At 49.1% G+C, this 14,915-nt stretch overlaps 1 protein-coding gene across 1 annotated transcript in view; it reads right to left on the bottom strand.

Annotated features, from left to right (window-relative positions):
• Nucleotides 1–14,599, bottom strand: part of b4galnt4a (beta-1,4-N-acetyl-galactosaminyl transferase 4a) — a 37,496-nt gene extending 22,897 nt beyond the window's left edge. The window contains exons 1-6 of the mRNA XM_067234200.1: nucleotides 14,558–14,599; nucleotides 14,265–14,363; nucleotides 7,284–7,379; nucleotides 6,950–7,040; nucleotides 5,761–5,861; nucleotides 456–523 (exon numbers count right to left, since the gene is read on the bottom strand). Of these exons, the coding sequence (XP_067090301.1) occupies nucleotides 456–523; nucleotides 5,761–5,861; nucleotides 6,950–7,040; nucleotides 7,284–7,379; nucleotides 14,265–14,363; nucleotides 14,558–14,599 (497 nt within the window). The remainder of the gene's footprint in view (nucleotides 1–455; nucleotides 524–5,760; nucleotides 5,862–6,949; nucleotides 7,041–7,283; nucleotides 7,380–14,264; nucleotides 14,364–14,557) is intronic.
• Nucleotides 14,600–14,915: the final 316 nt, after the last annotated feature.

Genomic DNA, 14,915 nt, shown 5'->3' with positions numbered 1-14,915 from the left:
TCTCTCTCTCTCTCTCTCTCTCACAAACGCACACAACGCACACTCACAGCCAGACAAAGCACACACACACCACCCATTTATCAAGTGTCTAGTCAGCACTCAAGCCAACCACTTCCTGTGGCGTGCGTGTTAAAAGCCACTTGTGGAGATCCTGTTTCAGCAGAGGGAGGTAGAGGGCCCGACAGGCCTGACTCGCGTATGAACCACAGCCGAACACTTCACAGGAAGCACTGGAACAAGCCAGCACTCCACGTGGAGTGCTGGAATGGAGGGGTGCTTCAAAGAGGATGCAGAGAACAGGAGCACCAGCAAGAGGCTGGAGGAGAACGGGACCAGCTGGATGAGCACCGACAGTACGATTGGGCCTGAAGCCATTTTCTGGTTAAATAGCTATACCAAAAGTGTGTGCGTGCGTGTGTGGGTGGGGTGCGTGTGTGCGTGTCTGAGGTACTTACTGCACAGACTTGGAGGACTGGGACCTAAACTTGTTGAACTCCCCAGGAGCTGTCCACTCTGTCCCGAGCTGCAACACACAGAGAGAGAGACCCAGTATCAGAGGGGACGGAGAGAGGAAGAGACGGAGAGAATAGGAGAGGAAGAGATTGAGAAAGACTTGGATGAGCGAGAGAGAAAGACATATCAGTTGTGCCAGTAACATATTGCAATATGTTAGCAACATATCCCCAGACTCATGCAGCTGAACAGCTGAAACAGGGGGAGGAGGCTAGGGAGGGAGGGGAAAGCTGCTCTCCTCCCCCTGTCTCTCCTTCCTCCTTCCTTCCCTCCCTCCTTCCATCCTCCCCCAGTCCTTCCTTCCTTCCTCCGCCCCCTTCTTCCTCATCCCCCCCGTCCCTCCTCCCCCCCTTTTCAATGAACAGATGGATTCTGAGGAAAATAAGGCGGCAGAGATGAGGAACAGAGGGTGAAAGAGCCCCAGGCCCGGCCTCCATTCACACCCCCCGCCCCCAGCCTCCTCCCCCAGCCTCCAGCTACATCACCAGCCTCCAGCTACATCCCCAGCCTCCCCTCACATCTCCAGCCCCAGCCTCCACCTACATCCCCAGCCCCAGCCTCCACCTACATCCCCAGCCCCAGCCTTACATTTTACATTTACATTTAGTCATTTAGCAGACGCTCTTATCCAGAGCGACTTACAGTAAGTACAGGGACATTCTCCCCGAGGCAAGTAGGGTGAAGTGCCTTGCCCAAGGACACAACGTCATCTGGCACGGCCGGGAATCGAACTGGCAACCTTCTGATTACAAGCCCGCTTCCCTAACCGCTCAGCCACCAGCCTTCCCTCACATCCCCGGCCCCAGCCTCCCCCTCACACCCCCGGCCCCAGCTACTAATGAGAAGCCCTGCTGCCTCTGATCCCCTATAAAAGAATAAGGCCAGCAGCACAGCGGGAGTGCCTTAATTGTTTGTGTTGGCCATCTTTCTGTTTGGGAAGCCGTGAGGCTCATTGTTGCTGGAGCAACTGATCATGATGGCTCACAGTATGTTCCAGAACAGCTTCTGATTCAGGATCTCAGAGCTTGTTAAAAAAAAATATAGAATACACACACATACAAAAATATGATACACATGTAGGCTTGTACACAATTTTCCATTGATGTTACAATTACTTTCTTTCACATACACACACACACACAAACACACCAAAGACTGACACCATACCGAGGGGCAACCTTTGCATTTAAATATGTCTGAAAGAATGCAGCACCACATATTAGACTGTGTTTACTGGCATGGCAACAGAACGGCTGGGGTATACACAGCAACTGACAAGCAAGCAGTGATGTTTGGCCAACACACACTGCTCTCCAGACCAAGTCAAACTCTGTCCAGGCTGTGTGTGTGTGTGTGTATAGGTGTTTGTGTGTGCATGGTTCTGGTGTGTGTGTATATGTCTGAGTGCCTACCTACGTTCCTGTATGTGTTCATATCGGTGTGTGATTAAGTTTGTGTACGAGCATGCATACGTGCGGGTGTGTGTGTGTGTGTGTAGCGGAGTACACAGTGTACCAGTGTCCATTCACACCAAGCCCTCCTCATGGCGAAGCAGCAGTACATTTCCACAGCGACGTTTCCTGTTGTACCTTCTCGTGCTCAGAGCCAGGCGGGGGCCCTGAGGCCAGATGGACGAGCCAGTTCACGCCTCAGCGGCCTCATCACTCCTCTCTCCTCAACATAACCCTCCGCCCTGGCTCTACCCTCCTGCTGCATCACAGGACACGCATGCTGTTAGTTCTTTTGCATTCAATATCTGAGATTAGTCATCTGCAAGACAAGCAGTGCTAAAGATCAGAGATATAGTTACCACAACACACACACAATATGAATCACATTCTCCAAGTTCGACTACTACCAAAGCAGCAGGTATTATCAGTTGCTGTGAGATGTACACACACACTCGCACACACACCTGCAAACACACGCACTGTTTCAGTGAGAGTTAAATTTAGAAGAGAATGAGTCACCGAGATACAGAATGTTCTCAAGCGTGGGAGAGAGGTCAATTAGTCAGAAAACAGGTGAATGGCTGACTGCAAGCCTTGGAAATAGGCAGGGGGTGTTACAGACACACACAAGAACATGTCTACTTCACACACCAATACGAGACCTGAAAACCGTCATACACACAAGTGCACACACACACACAGCCAGATTTATACTTAGGTATGCCCTCCTTCTGGCTGTTAGGCTGTCACATTGGCCCATCACCTGGGGAACAGCGAGGTTTCCACAGAACTGACACAGACAAACAAGCCTCTCTCTCCTTTATCCTGCTCCTCCTTTCTCCCCCCATCCACCCGCACTTTCCCTGTTTACCTCCTCACTCCCTGGATGTCCGTCTTTCGATCTTGATCTCTGTGCTTCCCGCACGCTCTTTCTCTGTCTCCCTCTCTCCCGCACACCCTTTCGCTCTCTGTCTTTGCTCGCTGTCTCTCTTTCTCTGTGGTGTGAACTTTCACCTAACAGGGGATTACCTAGAGAAAACTCATTTCAGGTGCCTGCTGACCCTGAAACACAGCAGAATGTCAGAGGGCCAGAGGAGTACAGATGCTCCAAAGGCACAGAGATATTATTGGCTTTTTTTCCCTTCATTTCTTTCTCTCCCTTCTTTTCCCTTTGTATTCCTAAAGTGCTCTCAGGTGTCTTTGAGGGGAGGGAGGACGAGAGAAAGAGCAAGTGTGATTGCAGAGGGTTCTTTTTCTCCAGAGATGGAGGGGTATGCCCTTCAATGGAATAGTTGAACACCAGTATGACCTCAACTAGGTACAGACATAAACACACTCACACATACATCACCCCCCCCCCCCCCTTCTGTTGTCTCTCTCTCTCTCCCTCTCTCCACCACCCACCACACAGTGTCAGACCGTGTTTCTCCAGTTAAAGTGTGTAAAGGGAGGATGTGTCAACAGAGAACAGTATGACCAGGTAACCCCCCCCCCCCCCCCCACCCCCCCCATGTCTGAGGATAGTCTGCTCCTGTGTTCTGTCCTATTGATCACTCCTCCCTGACCAGCCACTCGGGTCTGGATCTGTATGTGTGTGAGTGTGTGTGTGTGAGAGTGTGTGTGTGTGTGTGTCAGTGAGAAGAAATTCTGCTCTGCTAGACAGAATCAATACCACTCTGCTTTAAGTCACACAGCAGGGTTTACTCCAACTAGCCCCCCACACACACACACCTACACACACAGGCCCATAACTGTCTGATACTTCCATGGCACTCTCCTTAATCAGACGGCCCTTGCTCCCCTGGGTGGCAGACCCTGTGGGACACAGCTAGCCCATCTGACTGAGGGAAATCTTATTACAGATTAGCTGTGGGCACACAATGAGATTAATGCCATGGACACACTCTGCCCTCTCTCTCTGCCCTCTCTGCCCTCTCTTTCTCTCTTTCTCTCTCTCTGTCTCTCTCTCTCTCTCTCTCTCTCTCTCTCTCTCTATCTCTCTCAAACACACACGTACAAGTGTGATTAATGTCACAGCGGGGTGATAGAGAGGGCTTCTATTACACAGATAAAGCCCCCTGATGGTCTGAGGTCTAATTGAGTGAAAGGCCAAATGGGAGATCAGAAACCAAGAGCAAGTTGCTAGAACTAGGAGCTAGGTACAGGATCTCAAATCACCATAGAAACCATAGAACGTCGCAGATTGCTGACTCTAATCCTTCTGATGCCTGTAAATGCCATGCACAGTATAGAGCTACTCTATGGTAAGAATTAGTAGAGCTCAAATTGTTCGGATGTAGGCTAATTTGTTATATTTTCTTGATATATTCTCCACACCCTGCCTACAGTAACGCTTCAGCTGATCTCATATAACTGAGCCTGAGGTGGGAGAGAAGTCATTACTGAACTTGTGATATGAGTACAAGATCAGTGACATCTGATAACATCTATGTTACTCAATCTCGCTGCTTGTAAGAGCAGAGAATAAATTATTGCTTGAGGGAACATTTGAACGATTTTATAATACGTTCCTTCATTTTGTGATGAAAAACCAACCGTCAATTTTTTGACATTGTGTTAATTTAAAAAGAAGATAGATATTTATTAAAGCTGACTGGCAAATAGGTGTTTCGAGGAATAATTTGACAAATCGTTTAATAAAAATGAATAATGTACACACTTCTAATGTATCTTTCCTTATTATTTGGAGAATTAACCTACAGTCAATAAATAAACCATTATTGTTTTCAAGTATGAGGTGTCTCTCTATCTCTATTTTACAGTTTTTGGAGGATGGCGTGTTGGTTGAACACTCTTTTCTGAGTGATTAGCAGGCTTGTATTTATCCACTGGCTGCCAACCTAAATGTCACATCAATATTCCAGACTGTCCCCTTCCCTTGAGTATTCATGGCATCATGCAGGCTGTTTGAATACAGAGGGTTCTGGTTCGGTTAGTTTACCGTGCAGCACAGTAGGAAAACAGACCACACCTGGTTGCAAACAGACTGGAGATTGGAGAGATTTAAGAGATTTAATTGGAGAGATTTAATTTTAATCAGTAATGTTTTAGCAACTGAATGCATGCTGATTACCTGGTCCCAGACACAGACCTAGAACCAGACCTCAAATGGACTCAGACCAGAACCAGAAGCTGACACAGAACCAGTATCAATAGAAGAACCAGAACCAGACCCAGAGCCCAAAACCAGACCCAGAGTCCAAAACCAGACCCAGACCATACTCAAGACAAAGACCCATATCCAATACCAGAACCAGAACCAGACCTAATACCAGATCCAACCAGACCAGACCCATACCCATACCCAGATCCAGGACCAGACAGGCTAACTCAGTGGTCTCTGTAAAGCATGTCTTGAGGAGGCTTCTTGGCAGGTGTTGCTCAGGCTGTTCAAGGGTGCCGGAGGTGAGGCTGGGGGTGTTATGGTGTTGTTACTGGTGTGACAGGAGGCCCCAAGGTGATTACAGGGGGCCAACAAGGTACACCTGCCCCTCCCCTCCCTCTGCTTCCTGAAGTGTCAGGCTCGGAGACAGGCAGCTTACTGAACCAGCTCCAGGATCGGTCCTGCTTACCTCACGACCAGATCAGCGTGGCTCTGTTCGACTCGTAATGTGTGTGGCGAGGTCACGCACTGCTTTGCACTGCCCCCACGTAGCGAGAAGGTCCTGGGTTTGATCCCCGCGTGGGGCCTGTCAGTGCTCAGGGGGACTATCTCACAGGCCTTTCTGCATGAAATGTACATGTTCTCCCTCAGGTAGGGTTTGGAGGTCCTTACCCGTCCTACGTAGACCAGGAGCCGGGCGTTCAGAGGGCTGTCGTCGGGGCTCAGCCACAGCTCTGAGTTGTCATCAGAGGACACCGAAAACTGGAAGTCACCTGCAGGAGTATGCACACACACATAGGGTGTCAGAAGGTGTGTGTGTGTGTGAATACTGTATGGGTTTGAGTTTATGAAAAAAAAGTATTTGGGGCTTGAAGAGACATGTTGATGTGTGTGAGTGTTTGTTTGTTTGTGTGGGTGCGCATGTGTGTCTATGTGTGTGTGTGCGTGTGCATGAGCGTCTATGTGTGTGCGCGCGCGTAAGCATGTTTATGTAAGTAAGTGTGTGTGTGCAGCCCTAAGTGCGTGATCATGGACAGACTCTCTCAGTCAGTGGCATCAGCGCGCTCCTACAGTCAGTCAGTCCTCAGGCTTCTCTCTCCACGGGCGCAGCAGCTAACCCTGGCTGTCTCTGGGAATGCGTGCGTGAGGATACGGGCTGTGGTTCGGAGGCTATTTATACGGCTGACCCCCCTGAGTAGGAGACGGAGGGGAGACAAAACAACAAAGTTGCACAGCCACGGCCCTGAGTAGACAGAGCTGTGAGAAGCAGACACGCACGCAGTCACGCTGCATCGTATCTCTACATCGAAGAGAAGCCAGTCTCTTCATTCAGCGTTCAACGGAATACGATTACACCGCTTTGGTGGTGCGTACTTGCATTGGACCGAAGCGTTCCCGAAATGACACGGATGGCGATGGAGGCGGTAGGAGGTGTTCGTAAACAAAACCACCGGATGAGACTGAGCCTTGGTTGAAGGGTGCACGGGACGAATGCTTGCCCAGGGGGGCCTCGGTCAGGCATCCGCTAATTGCTGACTAAACAAGCACTTGATTTGGCCCACGGGCATTATGGCTAGTTGGGTGAGGCAGAAGAGTGCACTTGGATTGTGTGATCATAGAGGAGGAAACAAATGACATTTAAGGAGAGTACTTTGCACGTGGGTTTGGGCATTTGCTATAGGGCTATCTGTGTCAGGGCTGGCAGGTACAGGCTGGAGGGTGCAGGTCAGAGGACATGTTCCAGGACTGCTCTGCCGGAGGGGGCACGGCCTGGGAGGGGGCACGGCCTGGGAGGGGGCATGGCCTGGGGCTCCTACTGTGTCTCACAGGAGTGGGGGAGGTAGGGAGGGGGGCGCCTCACCGTCTCTGTAAGGGTGGATAAAGCCAAAGATCCGCAGGCCATAGTTCTTCCACTTAGGAGCCACTGCCAGCTTCTTCACTGTGGTCCTCGTCTGCAAACACAATAATTAGGTTAACACAAAGACAAACGGACAGACATACAGACGGGCAAACAGACAGTCAAACACACAGACAGACAGACAGACAGATCATCAGAAAAACAGACAGACAGACAGGCAGGGTAAACACATAAGCTGACAGACAAAAAGACAAACAGGCATGAATAAAAGGCTTGCAAGATGAATACATCAAAACAAAGATGCACACACAAGCACACACACATCTGTAATACTCACATGTGGGTACAGGGGGAAGTGCAGGTTCTTCCTGAGCTGGCCTGTCGAGGAGCCACACCAGTCCTCAAACACATGCAGGTTGGCCTGACCTTTGAACTGCAGAGACAGGAACAAACACAGAACATAGACACAGTCAGAGCTTGTGACAGCAGAAATAATACTGTCTCTGGAGTTACATCCAGATCATCCTCACAGGAACATTCATGGTTTATAGAAGAAACAACTGTGACAGTTTTCCTCAGATGTGGGTGAAATACATCAAAGGGAGAGAGAGAGAGAGAGAGAGAGAGAGAGAGAGAGAGAGAGAGAGAGAGAGAGAGAGAGAGAGAGAGAGAGAGAGAGAGAGAGAGAGAGAGAGGAGGGGACTGGAAGCAGGGCCTGAGTAGAAGTAGTCTAAACCAGTTCATCAGGAATAAGCTCTGCCCCAGAGTTTGACATTTGTCTGGATTACAAGGAGAGAAGAGAGCCTGGCGGCAGGACAGATGAAGGAACTCAGAGGCCCAGAGGAAGGAACAGAAACACCAGGAGACTTTCTTACGAGACATATCACTGGGACACAACACGCACACACGCACACACACACACGCCTCAGGCCAATCAGAGTGTGATAGGGGAAAATGTGAGAATGGATACACACACAGGACGGAAATGCATTTACTGTACATGCACGCACACACACACACACATTTCTTTCCATCCCCTCACAGCATGCGGTAGATGCACAAGTTCACTGTCAAACTCTAGGAGATTGTCACAAACTGCAACCTTCAGCCAGACTGGAAGGGGCACGTACACAAACGCGCACACATACTGTGCTCACGCAGAGTTGCTCACTGCAAACCAGCACCCATCAGGGGGCCTTCACAAACACAGAGCCTTGGTACCTTTCTGCTTGTCACAATTCGTACACGACCTTGCATTTTTCAAGTCCTTAAGCACTTCTCAAAGCTCATATAGCTTTTGTGCTCATACAGATTTTGTCTGTATGAGGTTTGTCTGCTATTTCGGTCAGAGAACGCCTGTAGACACACACGCACCCCCTCTCTCCACCCCCAATCCCGCCCCCCCCCCCCCACACACACACTCACCCCGTCGAAGGGTTTTTCTCTACCTTTCAAAGTCCTCAACTCCAAACCGGATTTTTTTCAGCCGCCTGTTAGCCGTGAGCGTGTGACGTGTGGGTGGCGGTCTGCTTGTGTGAGAGATTAGCTGATGCTGCTTTCTGAGATCTCTGTCCGGAAGCTGCACAGACCTGCCACTCAGGATTATGATGGAGCTGACTCTCCACACAGATCTGATAGCAACTTTACCCGCAGCTGAACCAAGCTCGTCCGCACACACACACACACACACACACACACACACACAAGACAGTCGCTCACAGAAACACACATACACACACTTTTTAAACCAGTTACATTACGTAAAAAAACATAAACAAACTGCACACTACAGAGAGCAGCATTTCAGTGTTTTTGTGCCCACAGGTTTGAGAGGAAATAGCAGTATCTGAGGTTTGTGTGAGCATAACTCTAGGGCCAGTCCCTGCTGGTGGGCGTCACATCCGATTAGCATCAAGCAAGAAGACTCATAGATGGTCTGACCAGGGATCTGCTTTTTGTCTCTAGGCTACAGGCCCAGTATGCTAATCCGTTAGCTAAAATCCACATGTTAACATCAATGTACAGGCCCAATACGCTAGCCCACTAGCTAAAAAGGACATGTTAACTTCTATGTACAGGCCCAGTAAGCTAATTTTATAGCTAACCACTACATACTACCATTAACATGAGTGATTTGCTGACCAGACCGGTCTGTCTAAATCAGTAGTGCTACAACCCATGACTACGGTTATGGGTCTGTGAGTCTGTGTGTAAACGTGCGGTGAGGGATTTGACAGTGAGCACGTAAGACTAACATGCTCTGAAGATTTACAGCGGGACAGAGAGATGTGGTAGATGGGGAGAGTAACATCTAGGGAGCATCTAGGGAGAGACGGGTGAGAGAGGAGGTGAGATGAAGGGGCCGTGTGGGGAAGAGAAGAGCGAGGGAGAGAAGGATGTTTAAAGGGGTAGGGAGGGACATGGGGTCCAGGAGACAGACTGAGCTCATGTGTAAATATACACTACGTGGGGCTTTTAATAGACCTCCAGGGGGTTCTCAGAGCACAGCTTTTTAAGGCTGCAGGCTGAAGGTGTTTACTCCCACCCATGTCAAACATGAATAAGCCATGGTCCTTCCTCAATCAGCCCCTATGTACTTCTAGCCAGACCAGAGGACATATTAAATATAAGAAGGCTGCTGCCTCAGTCAGATAAAAAAAAAATTGGAGCAACACCATTAAGACCTGCTCCATCAAAGTTAAACTTTGATGGTGACTATATAGAAACCTGGCAGTTTTTCTTTAATCTTCCTTCCCTCCTCAGTGAGGAGGCCCCTTCTCTTTTTTCCTTCCCTAACTCTTTTTTTGGGCCTTTCCCTGACCACTTTCCCCGTCCCCCTCGTTTCCTCAGTCTCCTCTGCCTCTCCACCTCTCTGTCAAATCATGGTGCCAGATCATGTCTGTTCTTATTCTCCGTGTCTATACTCTCTCCCAGATCTCGGCTGTCACCTCACAGCCCTGCCTCCGTCTCTGAGGATGACATACGGCCACCTTGTCTAGCCAGCTACTGTACCACTCACTCACTGACAACAAGGAGGGACTGTGTGTGCGCGTGCGTGTGTGTGTGTGTGTGTGTGTGTGTGTAAGAGCAATAACACACAAAGACAGTATTTTTTCAGTTTCCCAGCTCCCATTGACAGATTTAATTGGGTTAGGAGTGGGGGGCAACAACAGACATTACTCTTCATTTTCCTTTCTTGACTCTCCCTTTTATACCTCTCTTCACCCCTTCCTCCCTCTACTCTCTTCCTCCCTTTCTCCTTAGTGCTGAGAGACAGACTCTCCAGTCCAGAAGAGAGACTCACGTCTGGAAAGGTAGACTGGTTCAAAGGAGACTCACTCTGTACAGGTCTGCAGGGAGAAGAGAGGAGAGGAGGGCTGAACTGCTGTGTTCACACCCCCCACACAAGGAATCCCTTTCTCTCTCTCTCTCTCTCTCTCTCTCTCTCTCTCTCTCTCTCTCTCTCTCTCTCTCTATTCCACCTTCCTTCAATCTCTCTCTCTCTATCACACACATGGGTGATCTCACTGGGGTGTGCCCTATTTATAGCCCTGAGCTACAGCACTGTCTCCTTTCTCTCTTCCCCTTCTTCTCTCTCCTATCTCTCCCTTATTTCCTTCAGCCTGCTGTGGGTTCTGCAGATAGAATATGAGATCGAGGACAAGATGGAGATGGGGGAGATGTATTTCTCTTTAGTTGATGTCCACATTCAACTGTCTGTTGAAGGCTTAACTGATAATACTTCCCCAGAAAATTTCTCTACCCTTCCCTGTCATGGACATCTCATCTTCCTCCTACTCTCTCCTTAGGACTGAGTACATGTTACTTACCGCCCCCCCATTCTTTCTGCCTCTGTCTCTCTGTCTTTCTGTCTCTGTGTCTCTTTCCCTCTGCCTCTCTCTCTGTCTATCTCTCTCTCTCGCTCTCTCTCGCTCTCTATCTCTCTCTCCCTCTCTCCCTATATCTTTTACATATCTGTCACATCTCACTGGCCTCTGGGACACATCTTTCTGGGAAGAAAGAATGCATCATGGGAGTGTGCTGGTAAGATGGCACTGACTAATGGTAGAGACACGCCCCCTGTGACAAGTCAGTGTGTCGTCCCCCCCCCCCCCCCCCCCCACGACTTTTCCCGTCAACAGCACATCTGTGTATATTATATACCCATTTAATTTCCTCCTTGGGGAAGGGGGGGGGGGGGGGGGGGGGCTGAACTGCACAGTGACTGAGACAGAGACAGTGTAGCCTGCTAATGTGCCAGGTAGGGGTTGGAAGCGGATCGTGACGGATGAAGAGGTCAGACACATGGTCTCCTCCCCTCACGGTGCCGCTGAAGAGCGGCACAGTGTGCATGTCACACTGCGCACCCTGAGGTCTTTCCAGAAATCCCTTCCTCCCTTCTCCTCCCCTGCCCTAAAACTGGTGGTGGGGGAGTGAGGGAGAGAGGGAGAAAGAGGGCGGGAGACTGTAGAGGAGATATGGGTGAAGGTAGAGGAGAGATGGACAGAGAAAGATAAAGCTAGCTCATTTCACACACACATGCAGTGGTCAGACAGCTAAGGACAGAGAGATAAATGGATGCAGACACTCAGGGCCCCCATCAGCCTTCATAATGACCCTCTAAGATGGCTGCTCTTTGACTGTCCTGCTGTACAGTATACTGGCGCGCATTTTAGGAGACATGAGGGGAGTGAAAGGGGAGAGAGAAATAGGGAGAGAGAAAGAGAGAGAAAGAGGCCTGTCACTCACAGTGATTGCTGTCAGGACATGCTGTTATCCATCCTCCCCTAATTGGCCAGCCTACAATCACTTCCTGACACAGGCTCCAATCACAGCCCTGGAAATAACAGGCTGCCCAGTCGGCCCTGACCAACCCCTCAATCTACACACAACACCCCCCCTCCACCCACCAATGAGGAGGACACACACACACACACACACACACACATGCTAACACCCACTCCCAAACCCACACAAGCTACATTGACGCCAAACACTGAATGTTGGGGCACAGTGTGTGGGAGTGATTCATAATAGATAGATAGAAATGTAGGTAATAACAGCACTGATAACTTTAATCATCTGTCTGTCATCCAGACAGAGGTCAGCTCCTCCTATCTATGTATGTCTGCTATGCTAATCCCTGGCCACCTCAGCTCACCTCTGATCTCATCATTAGTGGCCAACTGGAACCTGCTGTACATCAACAGGCCAAAGTCCCAGCATAGGGCTCCTCATTACCCTGACAGCTGTGTGTGTGCTTGCGTGTTCTGTGGTTGTGTCTCCAGAGTGTGTGTGTGTGTGTGTGTGTCTACCGAGTGTGCCTCTTGAGTGTGTGTGTGTGTGTGTGTCATGAGTTTATCTCCTGTGTGTGTGTGACAGTTGGCATACGGCAGCTCTCTAGTTGCGTGCATGTGTGTGTTTCCGAGCAGCTGACAGTGCCAGCCTGCTGCCCTTCAGACCTCTGCCACCTAGCCTGGGCAACTGCAAGTCTGTCCGGCAGGGTGGGCCAGAGGAGTAGGCTTCAGTTGCACAGCTAGAGAGGAGGGCATGACAGAGGGAAGGGCAGGGATGGGGATGGTATGGGCAGGGCTGGGCCGGGTAAGGCTGAACAGAGTTGGGAGGGGCCATGGAGAAAGAGGAGAGAAAATCTGAAAGAAAGAAGACCGGTGCGGGGTTTGAACAACGGGTTGGCGCAAGGGCATGAAGGCGCATGTTGATTTAATTGGCAGTCAATACCATGTCTTGTTGCTATTTAACAAAATGTACCCTGTTGAAGACTTCCAATAGCTTCTTTTCTATCCTACGCTACTCCAAGACATCTCCCCCCCACACACATTTAAAACAGCATGCCAGCTGTGCATGTAACTCACATCACACTGTAGTTTCCGAGTGTTTTTTTCACTTTGGGCCAGCTATTTTGGCGTCGTGACTTGACATGACTTTTCACCTTCCGAGTAGAAACACGCTCAATTATTCTCAGGGCATCCTACGCATTTAGAACCGAGGCTTTAATATTCATCCAGCAGATGTTGTGGGAGCCAGATGGTCTGTGGAACTGAGTGAGCAGCAAACACGTGAGCAAAACCCAAACAGCCAAACAGACAGCATGGGAGAGACCCACAGCTCGTGTACTCGCACTGGGTTTTAATGACAAATCAAACTCTAACAGCTAGGACTGTATACGCCCTCAGTAGTCAACCCACAGCATCCATGGATCCTCTGAGAGTTACACAGGCAGGAGGTGGAGGGAGGATAGAGATAATATCCCAGCAGAGAGGAAATGGGATGATAGAGGGATGATAGAAGAGAGGAAGAGGGATGATTTCACAAGATGGAGGAATAGGAAGGATAGGAGGATGACCTTATGCGAGGGAGAGGATATGGGGCGAAAGATGATAGTGGGGTGATTTCAAGGGAGAGAGAGACAGATACATATGAATAGCTACACATGCAGACACAGATCATTATAATACTTTTTATTTAGTATCCCGGAACAAACTCATGCAAACACTCCAACCCACACACACACAGTACCACATACTCACTCATACACACACAAGTCATTCAACTCTGCACAGCCAGTTAAACAGAAAGTTTCTCTTCTTATCACAGTTTCTGTGCTTAATTGGCGAGTTCCAATTGTTGCAGTACAACTCTGCGTGTAATTGGGTGTGTGCGAGTGCGTGTACGTGCACACACTGGAAGCTGCAGTAGGTATGAATCAACACCTACGCCTCCAGGAAATTTAGAAAGACGCCATTTATAAACAGTGAGTTTAAGTCGCCATATTCACAGTATGGTGCATAAATAGATAGAGAACATTTTCTCAAGTCGGCCATTCCTGTGAGGAACTGACAGCCCTTAATGTGACCTAAAATGTCAATTTCATCTTTAACTGACAACAGCAAGGGAAAACGAAAAGGGCAACTCCTCCTGAATTAGATTCCTGAAACACCAACGGTGAATTAATACCAAGCATGTAATGAAGAGCCTCAAATAAAATCTATTCCGCAAAGGTTAATTACAGTTTTACCAGGTGGTATGAGTGTATGAGTGTGTGTGTATGTGTGTGTGTGTACTGTTGGCCAGGTGTAATTTGGTAAGTAAAGTCATTAGAATATCAGAAACACAAAAACATTCTGTTATTCCTCCCATCCTGTTAGCCTTTTAAACGATCGACGTCAACCACCGAGAGATGCTTTTGAAGGAAAAACGTACAGAAGAAAGAAAGGTAGAAGGAAAGAAACACAACAGAAAGAACGATTCAAACATTTCAAAAGAGAGCCAATTGTTAAGCAGTATCATGCAGACTTGCCTCAGGTTTCCATGGCAACTTCTTGTGGCGCTGGCTAAGGAACTTCCTGATGTGGGCGTGTTCCCTGGCATTGGCTCCACCAATGATTGGCTCATCTTCCTGCAGGGGGACAACAAGCAGACAGGTTGTGAACTACTGTAACTGCTCACACAGGACCAAGAATTAAAGGAGAGGGGCGACAGAGGAGAGAGGGTGTCAGCGATAAGGAACATAAGAAAGAAATGAAGACGGTCAGTTACTATGGAGTTCACAATCTGCTCAACTAAAAGCCTGACATGTAACAATGGACTTACAAAAGCAGTCTGAGGCTCACCAGACATGACTCCTCCTTCCATTCTCCACAGAAGTTACATAATTCATTTGACAACGTATTGAAAATAAAGCGCAATCCTCTCTTAACTCATGTCAAGCGTTTACAACATAAACGTCTGCATTATGCAATCAGGCTAAGTACAATCTATACTAGTCTGTCGGCGTGGCGTGCTTCATCCTGGCCTGGCCGGGTCTGTGGTGATGTGGGTGCTAAGTGGAGACCCCACCCAGAGACGGACAGAGGGGGATCGGTCTGAGAAGCACCATGATGACTTGTAAAAGCTGCGTTCCACCGCAAGTCCAGGGAACGGGAACTCCCCAGGACTACTTTTCAAAGAA

Source organism: Osmerus mordax, chromosome 4 (assembly GCF_038355195.1).
Source record: "Osmerus mordax isolate fOsmMor3 chromosome 4, fOsmMor3.pri, whole genome shotgun sequence".
Lineage (NCBI taxonomy): Eukaryota > Metazoa > Chordata > Actinopteri > Osmeriformes > Osmeridae > Osmerus > Osmerus mordax.
The sequence above is the reverse complement of the archived record's forward strand: the minus strand, read 5'-3'. Positions and strand labels throughout refer to the sequence as shown.